The 12,434-nt window shown below is 36.3% G+C and overlaps 1 protein-coding gene across 1 annotated transcript in view; it reads left to right on the top strand.

The window, feature by feature from the left end:
• The window catches only part of CACNG7 (calcium voltage-gated channel auxiliary subunit gamma 7), an 878,616-nt gene extending 866,603 nt beyond the window's left edge, over positions 1-12,013 (top strand). The window contains exon 5 of the mRNA XM_044080451.1: positions 9,092-12,013. Coding sequence (XP_043936386.1) covers positions 9,092-9,349 — 258 coding nt within the window. The 3' untranslated portion in view covers positions 9,350-12,013. The remainder of the gene's footprint in view (positions 1-9,091) is intronic.
• Positions 12,014-12,434: the final 421 nt, after the last annotated feature.

The raw sequence follows: 12,434 nt of genomic DNA, 5'->3' as shown, positions 1-12,434 counted from the left end.
TAGACAGATTAAAAAGCTTTAGTCTGGTTTTCCAATGATATCTTGTTTCTGACTTAGCTAATCCTAATGTTGTTGTATCTTTCGGCTTTTCCCGGTTAGGGGTCGCCACAGCGGAACTCCGGTCCGCTAATGATTGGCAGTAGATTTTTACGTGCCGAGTTGCCAGCTCTGACGCACAACCTTCAACGAAGGTATGCTCATTCATGCATGTCTCCACACAGAAGATGCTCTAGCTGAGAATCGAACAGGACAACGGCTTACTGTGAGGTGACAACGCTACCGCAGCACCACCACCGCAGTTAGCTAATCCTAATCCTAATTAGAATTTTTGCTTATTGGACTGGCCCCGATGGTAGAATTAAAAACTAGTGTTTCCAGTGTATAAAAGAAGTGAGAGATCTAGGCTTTTGTATACCACTTACCAAGATTTTGATGTACAAGAGTTATTGTAAGATATGTTGGAGAGTGTACAATCCATATTCATAGGAAGGAAGGAAACTCTTACCTCTTTGTGGTCAGTGGTGATGATTTCACTAATGAAAGTAATGACCATGACATATGTCCATAGGCTTATAGCATGCCTACATGTAGACAACAGCTGTCCTTGAGTATTCAGGATGCAGGCCATGTATGAGTTTTGCACAGATGGTTGCCTCAGCAAGCATCATTAGACAGAGTATATATAGCCTTAACTAAAAATAGCCCTTTAGGTCCTGAGGTATGACAGTTTCTACAGTTTCAGAGCTCAGAGTCTTTAGCAGTGCAGCACCATCCTTTTCGGTTTGATAAGAAGCATCCTTGTCTAGCAAGATGGAGTTATTTTTGTGAATTGTCTAGCAGACGTAGGCAGGTATTATGGCAGTATAATGTTATGTGCTAGAATAGCTGCTGGATGCTGGCTCCATGGCACAGAGGAATGGAACCGGACTCTGACCCAGATGACCTAAGTTCAATTAACAGTTCATACACTGACGGAGCTAAACAGGGAGGGGAGAGTGGGAAATGACAGACTTTCATCTCATCTATCTTGCAGCTGAAGGTTGGGAGTTTCTGCTTTTAGTCAGGAACTCTGTTTGGAGACTAGTTGAGCATTTCCTGTCTGTGAGGCCAGCTACTGTTCAATTGGCTGCTTAGGTGGGTGTGTTGTTGAGCATGTTGATATACTAATGCCATATGCACACATTACCACACTTAGGCTTTCCCTTCCTCTTCATATTAAAAAACATGTCTGCTGCTTGGAAGCATGCAAGATGTCCACCTCCTAGCTATCAGCCATCTTAAAGGATTGGTTTAATAATCTTACCATCTGAAATGCAGTTAAGACAATTTGTCTCCCTGAAGAGGGAGGGACTACCTGTATATACAGAGTTGTAACAAGATTTTGCAGTACTTCCTAGGAGGTTGGAGAGGAATAAATGGATTCATGGACACTAGAGTAGCTGCCAAAGGTCATAGGGCATAAGGCGGCCAAGAAATAGAATAACTATTAAATTAGATTTATTGGACACTTTTGTGGTCAGAACTAGTAATGCCACCATGAGTTGGAGTTGTTTAGATCATAGAATGCTTATAAGCTTAACAGCCTGTCTGAGGTAATTAAAAGAGACACTAACAGTATTCATGGCAATAGATTGATACCACTTACTTGGAATCCGATTTCATTGAAAATATGTCACCAAAATCACTTTCAGCATCTCTCAAAACAATTTTTTGCAGGGAGCATGTGCAGGGGATAACCCCTACAACCCCAAAACTTAAATGGTCCTATTCCAGAGCTGTACAACAGAGGAAAAAAGGGAATTCTTCACTGTGTCTGAAAGTGGTTTTGGTAAAGCATTTTCAGTGAAATAGCATTCAGCAAAGTGTTGTTAGTAGAATAACATATTTCTCACTGATACCTTCTAAAACATTGGACTGGACAAGGATCATAAGAGGTATCTTGAAATGAGCCATGCACTGTTTCTATTAAAGGTCTTGCCATGCCATTGTACTGAATGAATTAAAGGAAGAAAAAAAAGAGACTAATAAGATGCAGGGACTCTCCTAGTGAGAAGGACATTACCCTCCCTGTTCTGCTAGTAGACAAGATATGGAATAAATGGTGCAATAGTATACATAACATGCAAGTATTTTGTACAGGAAAAACGGAATGTGCGCTGTAGAGAGAAGATGGAGGAGAGGGACATGGAAGATGAGGGAATGTAAATTTGGAAAAGAAGCTGGAGTCTGGTGATTTTTGTTTCTGCATATGCTTTAATTATATATATTCAGATGGCACTGCACCCCACCGGAGATAAAAGCAAGATGCATGTCTGCTGATAGCTCACTCTGGAGGTATGTATCGAAAGGATTCATGTAGGCAGATCGCTTTTGGAGATTACCGGTGGCCAAGATATCTGCAGAGGGTGGGCAGTCATTAACGAATTTCTAGGAAGATAGCTCCTCTTGACTTAACTGTATTTTGTGGTACACACAAGTGTAAAAAAAGAAAGACACTATGAGGTCATTGAAAATTTTACCACAAAAGGTCACTTATTTTTGCTTCTAAAAAAAGTGAGATGCAAGACGTGTCCTTTTTCTGTTAATTACTGGTGCCACTAGTATGTTGGTCATGTAGTGTGATTTACTTTGTATTAGATAACTTCAAAAATCAGATGTGATGAGGGGGATTCAGAAAATTGTGTCAATGGTTAACTCAAGCCTGAAAATAGCAACATGCATCCAAAAACAGAGTCATCTTGTATAGAGGTAAATTAGGCCTCAAAATAGAAACATTCCTCCAAAATCGGGACAGTTAAGTGGCCTGAAATGGACAAATCTCTCAAGGTAGCTAAAAAGTAAGGTAGTTTTGGGAATGAAATCCCTTGATCCTTTTTGAGGGCATGTAAGAAGCTGCACTGAGTGCTATATATTCGTCTGCTAAGTACACAGTTTTTATAGCATTGAGAGTCGTTTGGTTGTAGTAATGATGAGCAAACATTCACTAAGGGGGATGTTAAATTCCTTTTTAATGTGATGTTGTAGCCCAGGCAATCATAATTATGTGCACAGATAATCCCTTTGCAGTTCCGTCAGATGAGACATAAACATTACTTTTGGTTAGAGGATCAGTGGCCTAGATTACTTGTAATGATATTATGCCACTGCCACCGTGGTTTCCATGACACCTGTTATACCAAATGTGTATACCATTTTAAAGGTTTTTTAACAAATTTTTAAAAAAGTGCATAGATCATGACGTGTGAGCCTCCACTATTCCCCTGGACATCTTCCAGCAGTTTTAGGCACTATGCTTCTTATCTCAGAAATAAAAGATATCCACAAGTTAGGTTTCAATAACAATGCATTTTTCTGGATGATACTGCCTTATTTAGGCCTTCAGCTTTCAGAACTATCACTCTAACACTATGTTGGTTGATTTTATATTTAATAGTTTACCATATAAGCCCACTAGACAAGCGTCCCTTTTCAGGGGTGACCTGAGAACACTGCCTGGTTAAGTGACTAGCTTAGAATAACCCAATATGCAAAGGGAGGCAGAAGGAATGAAACCTTGTGCCTCTTGGTTCTGGAAGCAGCCCATTTGGTTTCAGTTTTGATTTTCTCAGGTTTGAAGGATTGAGTAGGAAGGTACATTTTTCACTCTGCACATTAACTCCCTGGAGGAGAGATGTAGCCATCAGCTGCAAACCTTGGCACCATGTTCTGAGCCAATGATTAAGTGTTAAGATTTTGTGGTGCAAAAGTGGAGCCATAACATGTAATGGAATCATGTTGTTATCTACGTGTGATTCTGTCACTGTTTACTACATATAAAAAAAATCAAGCAAAGAGCACCTTATACTTTCCAGTGTCATCCTGCTTCATCCCATGCACCACCTTACTCATGTGCACTAACCTAATTGTTATCCCAATCCTGTACAACCTTTCCCTCTGAGAAATCCTTTCTCTAACAGTACCACTTGCTAGACAAAAGAATACACATACTATGCTTAACACACATGCACAACACTAAAGTTTTCTCCATACCCTAACCTGCAAACATTCACACAAACACCCCCACCTCTGTCACTTACCCACTAACCTCTGCTGACAAAGCAAATGTTTGGTAAAATGGGTACTCACAAAAACAACATCACAGCTTACGTTGCAAGTAAAATGAATGCTCACCAAAATAAACTGCAACCATGTAAATATAGATTTGGTCGCAGCTCTTATTCATCACATGCTGCTTTTCTGGTAATTTTTGTCATTGGTCTGAGTGCTTGTATTAGATTACAGTCAACTGCAACAGTCTGACTGTAGTATACTGTTAGCAGCTATCCTCTTTCTTCATGGTTGTGTGATCATTTAAGTTCCTGGGATGATGGGTGGGCAAAGCCTCTGTATAAAAAAATGTTTCTGCTTATTTCAGATGATCACAAATATAACATATTTGTTTATTTACAACCACCTTACTTCAGTGCTTTTTTTTTAGATAACATTGATCGCTGATGAACGTGTGTGTGTGTGTGTGTGTGTGTGTGTGTGTGTGTGTGTGTGTGTGTGTGTGTGTGTGTGTGTGTGTGTGTGTGTGCGAGAGAGAGTTTTCCTTGAGATACCTCTGCAGTCAACTGCAAAAATGTGGTTAGGCTATGAATTTCACATAAAGCTGCTATCTGTTGGTTCCCTGAGCTGTGCCTACTATGAATTTTTCTTTTACTGCTATTTCGGGTAACCCTAACCATGGAGAAGTCACTGAAAAATGCTTATAAAGTCAAAAGTAGAAATTAATCACAAGCTGTCAAATCTACAGAACCAGCTAGTTATGTTGACTGGGATAGCTGCTAACCACAAGTCTGTGGATGCTATGAAGAGATTAACCTATGAGTAGGATTGCTACTAGTTAGGACACAAATACTGTGCCAAAACAGATAACTGAGATAGAGTAGAACAGACAAAAGGTCTGTCATCTCAGCAGACAGAAAAAAACCCACTGGAAATGTATATGGCATGGAGAAAAACGATTATATTGGACTATAACACACTGAAAAATGAACTGGAATTACTTCTGAAGTACAATTAATAACATTTTATAGCTGTTCTTTTAATGCTGACAAAAAAGTAAGAGGCCAGGCATAAGAATTAAAACATATTTTAAAGCTTTGGCTAGAACAGGATAGTAACAGTAATTTTAAAATGATAGATTTAGACAGGTTCACTAGATATACAAACAGGAACACGATCACTGTACGTTTGAAATAACTCTTTTAATTCTGGTACCTCGGCCTTCGCCTTCTCCTGGAATACAATTTACAAAGTCAAACACCGACTGTGTAATTGAGGGCGAGTTACAGCCCATCTGTGGACCTAATTCATGTTTTTTCTTGGACATTTGTGAAGGTGAGAGCTATAATATCTTGAACACCTCGGATTTAAATATTTCCGAGTGTGCTAAACAAGTGTTATTTAAAGGCACAAAGTTTGTACCTGTATGGTTCCCTTCTTTGGCTGATGTGTCTTTAGAAATTAGGCAGTTTTGCAGGAAATTGCATTTAAGGGAGTTTTTTTCTAATAAAAATTGCATATATAATGTTGTTAATATGGAAGAGATTGATAATGATGTTGAAAGTTTAGATTGTTTGGATAATTCTTTATTGAACATGACACTACATGAAAATGATTTGGTAGATATTTATGCACAGGAAGAAGTGTGTGAAGATGGGGGGGGGGGGTTGTATTCAACACTGGATATGGAAGGTTGACAGTTCCCAAAGTACCTATAAGAGTGAATTCTTGCCACCTAAGAGAAACATAGTTATTAATGTGTTTGAAAAAACACTGTTAAAAACTATTGAAAAAGAATACAAAAAATTCTGTGGAATGAAGAAAAAATACAATTTAAGTAGGAATGAATGGAAGGCCTTAACAGATTTAAAAAATGCAAATAATCTATTTGTGTTCACTCAGGCAGATAAGGGTGGGAACTGGGTGATCCTTCCAAGGGAAAAATACAATTCCATAGCTCTGGATTTGTTGATGGACACAAATACATATTTAGAATTATCTTGTAATTCATTAAAGGAGTATAATTCACAATTATTGGAACTACTTGAAAGGGGAGAGAGGTTAGGTTTTCTGTAATCTGTTGATGTAAGAAAATTGTATGTAAAAAATCCAAAGGTTGCTAGATTTTTTATCATTCCCAAAACTCACAAAGACATTAGGAACCCACCAGGACGTCCCATAGTTTCAGGTAAGGGAGGTTATTTACAAAATGTTGGAATATTCTTGGATTCCTTGTTAAAATGTTATCTGGATAGGGTACAGTCACATGTAAGAAATACCAATGAAGTGTGCATTAAAGTGAGAGACATCAAGTGGGAAGATGACTTTTATTGGGCCAGCGTGGACGTTAAATCCTTATACACTAGTATCAACAGACATCAGGGTTTAAAAGCAGTGGAAAAAATGTTGGGGGATGGACCGAAAACATATTTCATTCTCAGTTTGTTGGATTTTTGCCTAACACATAATTGTTTTGAATTTGAAGGGAGACATTTTTTGCAAAAAGAAGGCACAGCCATGGGGGCAGCATTTGCGCCGTCATATGCAATTTTGTTCATGGCCCACTTTGAGAATTGTTTTATTTATCCCTCAGAATTTTACAAGAACAAGGTAATTAAATATGTGAGATTTATTGATGATCTGCTGTTCTTGTGTAAGGGTAATTTTGAAGATTTTGGAAAATTTGTCTCAGAGATTAAGGAAAACTCTTGGGGGTTAGATTTCACCTTTACCATCGGGGGACAAAGCATTCAATACCTAGATGTGGAGATTTATTTGAGTTTAGATAATAAAATACAATACAAACCATTCCAGAAGAGGACAGCAGCCGAGAATTTTTTACATGCATCTAGTACGCACAGTGATTCTCTGCTTAAGTCTCTACCATTTGGTGAATTTAAATGTATAGGTATGCACACCTCAGAGAGTAATATGATTTCCAGGGAATTTAACAAGGTTGAAGAAAAACTAATAGGGAGGGGATATTCTGAAGCAAATATTAGATTGGCTAGAGAGAGGGTAGAATGTGAGTTAGGATTAGGGAAGTCATCAGATACCAGGGGTAAGCCTTGGTATAATAGAAATGAGAATTCCAGTTCTTGTGACCTTGGGGAAGCTAGGTCTGATGACAATATGTTCTTTGTCACCAGATACTCACAATTTTCTGATACAATAAGGGAGGCAGTGATGAGATTCTGGCCTATTATTAGTGAAGATGACAGAATAGGAAAACTTTTCCCATCAAGAGTCATTTTTTCTTACAGCAGATACTCTAAAGGAAATATTGAATTTTAGAAACAACAGCACATTCAGAAGGAACATTAGAAAGGGAACATTCAGATGTGGAAATTGCAAGATTTGTAGTAGGGTCAAAAGTTTGGATGGCACTAAAATCAATGATGTCATATATAGGGCCCTTGAATACTACGACTGCAATTCCACAGGGGTAGTATACATCATAGGATGTGGATGTGTGAAACAGAAATGGTACATAGGACAGACAACAAGAAAGGTAAAGCTTAGGATTCTTGAACATTTAGGTGATATAAAACATAAAAGAATGGAAAGCCCGGTAGGGAAACATTTTTGTGAAGAACATAGGGGGATTCCGGAGGGATTTGTATTCTGTATGTTGGGCAGGCCCAATGTATTTGGAAATAAGATTGCATTTCGTGAAAGATTGTTACAAATGGAATCTAGGTTCATTCTCAATTACAAAACTTTGTTTCCTAATGGAATGAACATGGAAGTTTAAATCTATACAATTTTTTTCGACATATCTCTCAGAAATGATAGATGTTTATTGGAAAACAAAAACATATGTAGAATGCATTAGAATAATAATATTTAGGTTCATAGGTTCATAGATTAGTACTAAGCTAACTGCCCTTGCAAGCCATTTTAAGCTTAGCCAATTATCCCTTGTGAGACTCAAACCCTACACCTTGTGTTTGTAAGGCAAACACCTTAACCATTAGGCCACCCTCCCAACCAGTTTTAAAGAAATTTAGAACATTTTTCAAAAGTGATGTTCCACCAGTATTATTTATATAAAAGTATTTATTTGAAAATGTTAAAGATTATGCACATGAACGTTAATATATTTGTATAAAAGTGTTTATATAAATTTGATATTTAATGAAGTCAGAAATAATGAAAGTGAGTGAAGTCAGAAAATGTTTTTTAGATGCAAGTTATATGGTTGTGTCAATAATGAAGGTAATTAAATTATGGAAAAAGGGATGGTGTACCAATAATTCAATTAGATGCAATATAAAAAGGGTGGTGTTTGACTTTGTAAATTGTATTCCAGGAGAAGGCGAAGGCCGAGGTACCAGAATTAAAAGAGTTATTTCAAACGTACAGTGATCGTGTTCCTGTTTGTATATTTAGAGATTTAGACAGGTTCAAAGGATCTTTCTCTAGTAATATAAGAAAGTGAGTATTGAAACGTGATCCCCAAAACTCTAGTAAGCTACTAATAAGTGCAGTAACTTTAATAGAATGAGAAATAGTTCATGACACAATGTTTGCTTATTTATTTATTTTCTTATTTGCTTATTATCTGTTGAACCAGTGGGTGGACTGGTCAATTGACTATTTTTAGTCATGAGATGGGTACAGTTAAAAGGTTAAACAAAACAGTGCAGAAAACGTACGTGTAAATACATACATATGCATATTAGTGTGTTTAGACAATACTGATTAATGCTTTACATGGATTACATCGGAGAGAAACAGTATGGCCCGCAGTTTAAAACATTATTAGTAGTAAGTTAGTAGTAAAAGGGAATTCTGAGGGTAATGAAGATCAACTTAAAGAGAAACTAGATTTGGTTAGTTAACTAGTTTCTCTAAACATGAGACAATAGCTTTTCATAATACTGATTACCTTGTTTCTGGATAAAAAAAACTGTACTACATAATTATTATGACTGTATCTTACCATGAAAATGGTTGCTTTTGTGGTAAAATTTGGGACAGTTTTCATGATGCTGTATGAACCATCCCTGATTACACAATGTCTTTTCCTTTGCCTCTTTAGGGAGCTGGTGTGATGTCAGTATACCTCTTTATGAAGCGATACACAGAAGAAGAGATGTACCGCCCTCATCCTGCCCTTTACCGTCCTCGACTAAGTGACTGCTCTGACTATTCTGGGCAGTTCCTCCATCCAGAAATATGGCAGCGTGGCCGAAGCCCATCGGACATCTCCAGTGACGTCTCCATCCAGATGAACCAGAGTTATCCACCCGTAATGAAGTTCCCTGAGCACATTCGGATGTCCACATCCCCTTGTTAATATGCCAGTGATAAATTATAAACAATTCCTGAGTAAAAAAAAAAAAAAAAAAAGTATAGTTTTTTAAAATTGAAAAGATTGCTGAACTAATATGGCACATTCATTGAGAAGTACCTGATAAATTATATCAGTTACTAAAAACTGGCAAAGTTGCAGCTGTGCAATACTTATCTTATGGTGGCTTGTGGGACTCAAATGCTTTATAAGTGAGCAAGTACACATTTCTTCCAGATCTACAGAACTGTTAAAATGGGTAACTTAATCAAACCGTTGTTCTACAGCTTGGATCACTAGTTACACCAGACAGTGACTGAAATCACTAATGAAATAGTTCCATCTATGGAAGTAACATTATGGATAAAATGAAACAAAGCATACATTGAAGGAAACAATGCAGCTGTGCAGAGTCTAAAATACAAGTTGTACAAAAGACAAACTGATAGGAAGCAATTTGTTTTCACCTCTTAGTTTTTTTTTTTATATTTGCAGCTCTTTTTCCTCTTTCATTCACACATTCCTTTTTTGCAGATGTAACACAAAGGGCACGTACAAAGTGAAACATATATTATGCAGAAAATGCAACTAACTCCAAGGCTGAAATCCTCAAAAATATGTAAAAAAGATTAAAACCAATACCGAGTATCACTATGGTAATGTGCCAATTAATGTTGAGGGTACACTGAACTGTAAGAAGTCAATCTATCTTTCTTGCCCCCCCCCCTTTTCCTGCCCCATTACTTTTCACCCTTAAAGAGATACATTAATACACAAGACTCAGAATTTTTCTCTATTGTCATTATGAGTATGAATTATGGTTTATTTTATTTTTTTCAAAATATAAAGACAGGTGTTCTCTGAATTATTATTCCAAGTTACTAAATATGTAGTAATTTGTACTGCAGTAAGGACTTTGGTTATAAGCTGAGTCTAAGTGTGAAGCCCAGAAATTACTCCAGGAAAATAAGTTAATCTTCAATTAACAATGTTCCAGATTTTTGCTGAATCAACGCAAATCTCAATCATTTCACAACAAACAGTCACTGAAGATGCCAATTTCCATTTTGCAGTTGTTATTCTATTCCACTGTATTAATTAAAGTTAAGTAATATGAAACAAAGTACAAAACTTGTTCAAGACTGGCAAAACCCCTCAGGCTACTGAATATCTTTTTTAGTAATTTTCTTTTCATTTTTTTCTCTTTCTTTACACACAGCAAGCTGTCATATCTATTGCAGAAAATAGCTTGTTTGCAGCCATACTGAATGGGTAGTATATATATATATATATATATATATATATATATATATATATATAAGGAAATTGTGACATTTGAGTGGCATGATTCTTCTTACATCTAAAATTGACACATTTAATTAAAAAAATATGTTGCTTCACTAACTACGCCAAAATGCCCACAATCTCTCTCTCTCTGTCTATATATACATATATATATATATATATATATATATATATATATATATATATATATTGTGTTAACTCTTACTCTTGTGGCATTGGTCATGGCTGAAAGAGCCCATGGTGGCCAGTTTACTAATACGGCTAACATATCAATATAACAACATTTAAATAAAAAAAAAAAAACTTAAGGCATGGTTAAAAAAAACCTAAACCATTAAATGAAAAGTACTGTTAAGCAGCGAAAGAAAGAAGGAATGAGAAAACAATTAATGAAGGATGCGATGGCATACTGGGTACCAGGGCATGGACTTGTTACTACTATGTGGACCTTTTTCAATTAAATAATCTTAGCAGAGATTGACGACAGTCATCCACAGTGACTGACTCAAAAATGCTGAGATTTCAGAGCTGAAGATTAGTTTCAAAAACCAAAGGTGGTTTTGGCATATATCTAAACTATTGAGTTTTTCTTTAAGGGAAACAGCAGTCATTTTAGTGTTCAACACAATTAACAGTAAAAAGAAATATATGTATAGATATGCACAAGTGCATATGCAGATGCGCATATACACAGAAAATCATTTCTCAAAGTCTTAATGCCTTATTTTGACTATTTCAGAGACACTTGTGAATGTAGTTAACATAGTCAGAAGAAAGCTATCACATAGACCGTTTTGTAAAATTAAGTTAGTGTTCTTGTTATTAATCTTAATGTTTTAATACATTCACTCTTTCAGTAGTTCACAATTTATCCAAGTTTACACATCACTAATAATTTTGGTGACAACTTTCCTTTTTGTCATCATGGAGAGAAATGATATGCTTTGCCAGTAATTTATTCTGGAGGATAATTCTACAGAACGTGATCATCCACATTTTATACTGGTAAATTATCAGAAATGTAAAACCGAATTGGTTTGATTGCCAGTCTGCATTTTCTCCTCCTTATAGCACATTATGTGCCACCACTATGTACTGTACTAAGTCATGCAAATTCTAAAAAGCTATGACAGTGACTTGGTGGCTTATCAGAATGTTACTGCTTATCAATATTATTTTCAGTGATAAACAGAGATGCTGAAAATGTAGCGCAGAGTTTTGCAAAGATTTCTAAGAATGAAGAGTTCTGTAGCACAGCATGCAATGAATGATATTTAAAAACAGAAACAAATATGTCGATTGCTAGCTTTTCATTTTTAGCAGAAAATAAACTGTTTTTAGACACAAGACATTTAAGGACATCAATTATCTTGCACGCCTCTTCTTTACAGATATTTATAGATATATTTGCGACTAACAAAACTGAAGATGAGGTTACTTTTTCTAACAGAAGTAAATGGCCTTCAGTTTTCAAAGTATATCATCAAAGTCACTACCACAGTAGCTGAACCTCAAGAAATAGAAACAGTATCTGCTGATATTTGTCATTTGCCTGCAGCATTTCCAAGCTGCATAAGACCTTTCGCTAAATTTCCTCTTGCTGGTGGTGGATGGGGGTGCTGAGGGCACAAGTTTTTCTAGTTACAGTTTTACTGAACTGTTGTTACTTTCTACATTTAGCCAGTGCATCAGTAAGTTGACTATTTTTTTTTAGTGTAATCTTTTTATTTTTTTTGAATGGTACAATTATTTGCATTCCTTCAGGTGTACCACTTTATTAACAATC

Source organism: Protopterus annectens, chromosome 1.part1 (assembly GCF_019279795.1).
Source record: "Protopterus annectens isolate FY-2018-M chromosome 1.part1, PAN1.0, whole genome shotgun sequence".
NCBI lineage: Eukaryota > Metazoa > Chordata > Ceratodontiformes > Protopteridae > Protopterus > Protopterus annectens.
This window is presented reverse-complemented; position numbering and strand designations above follow the sequence as displayed.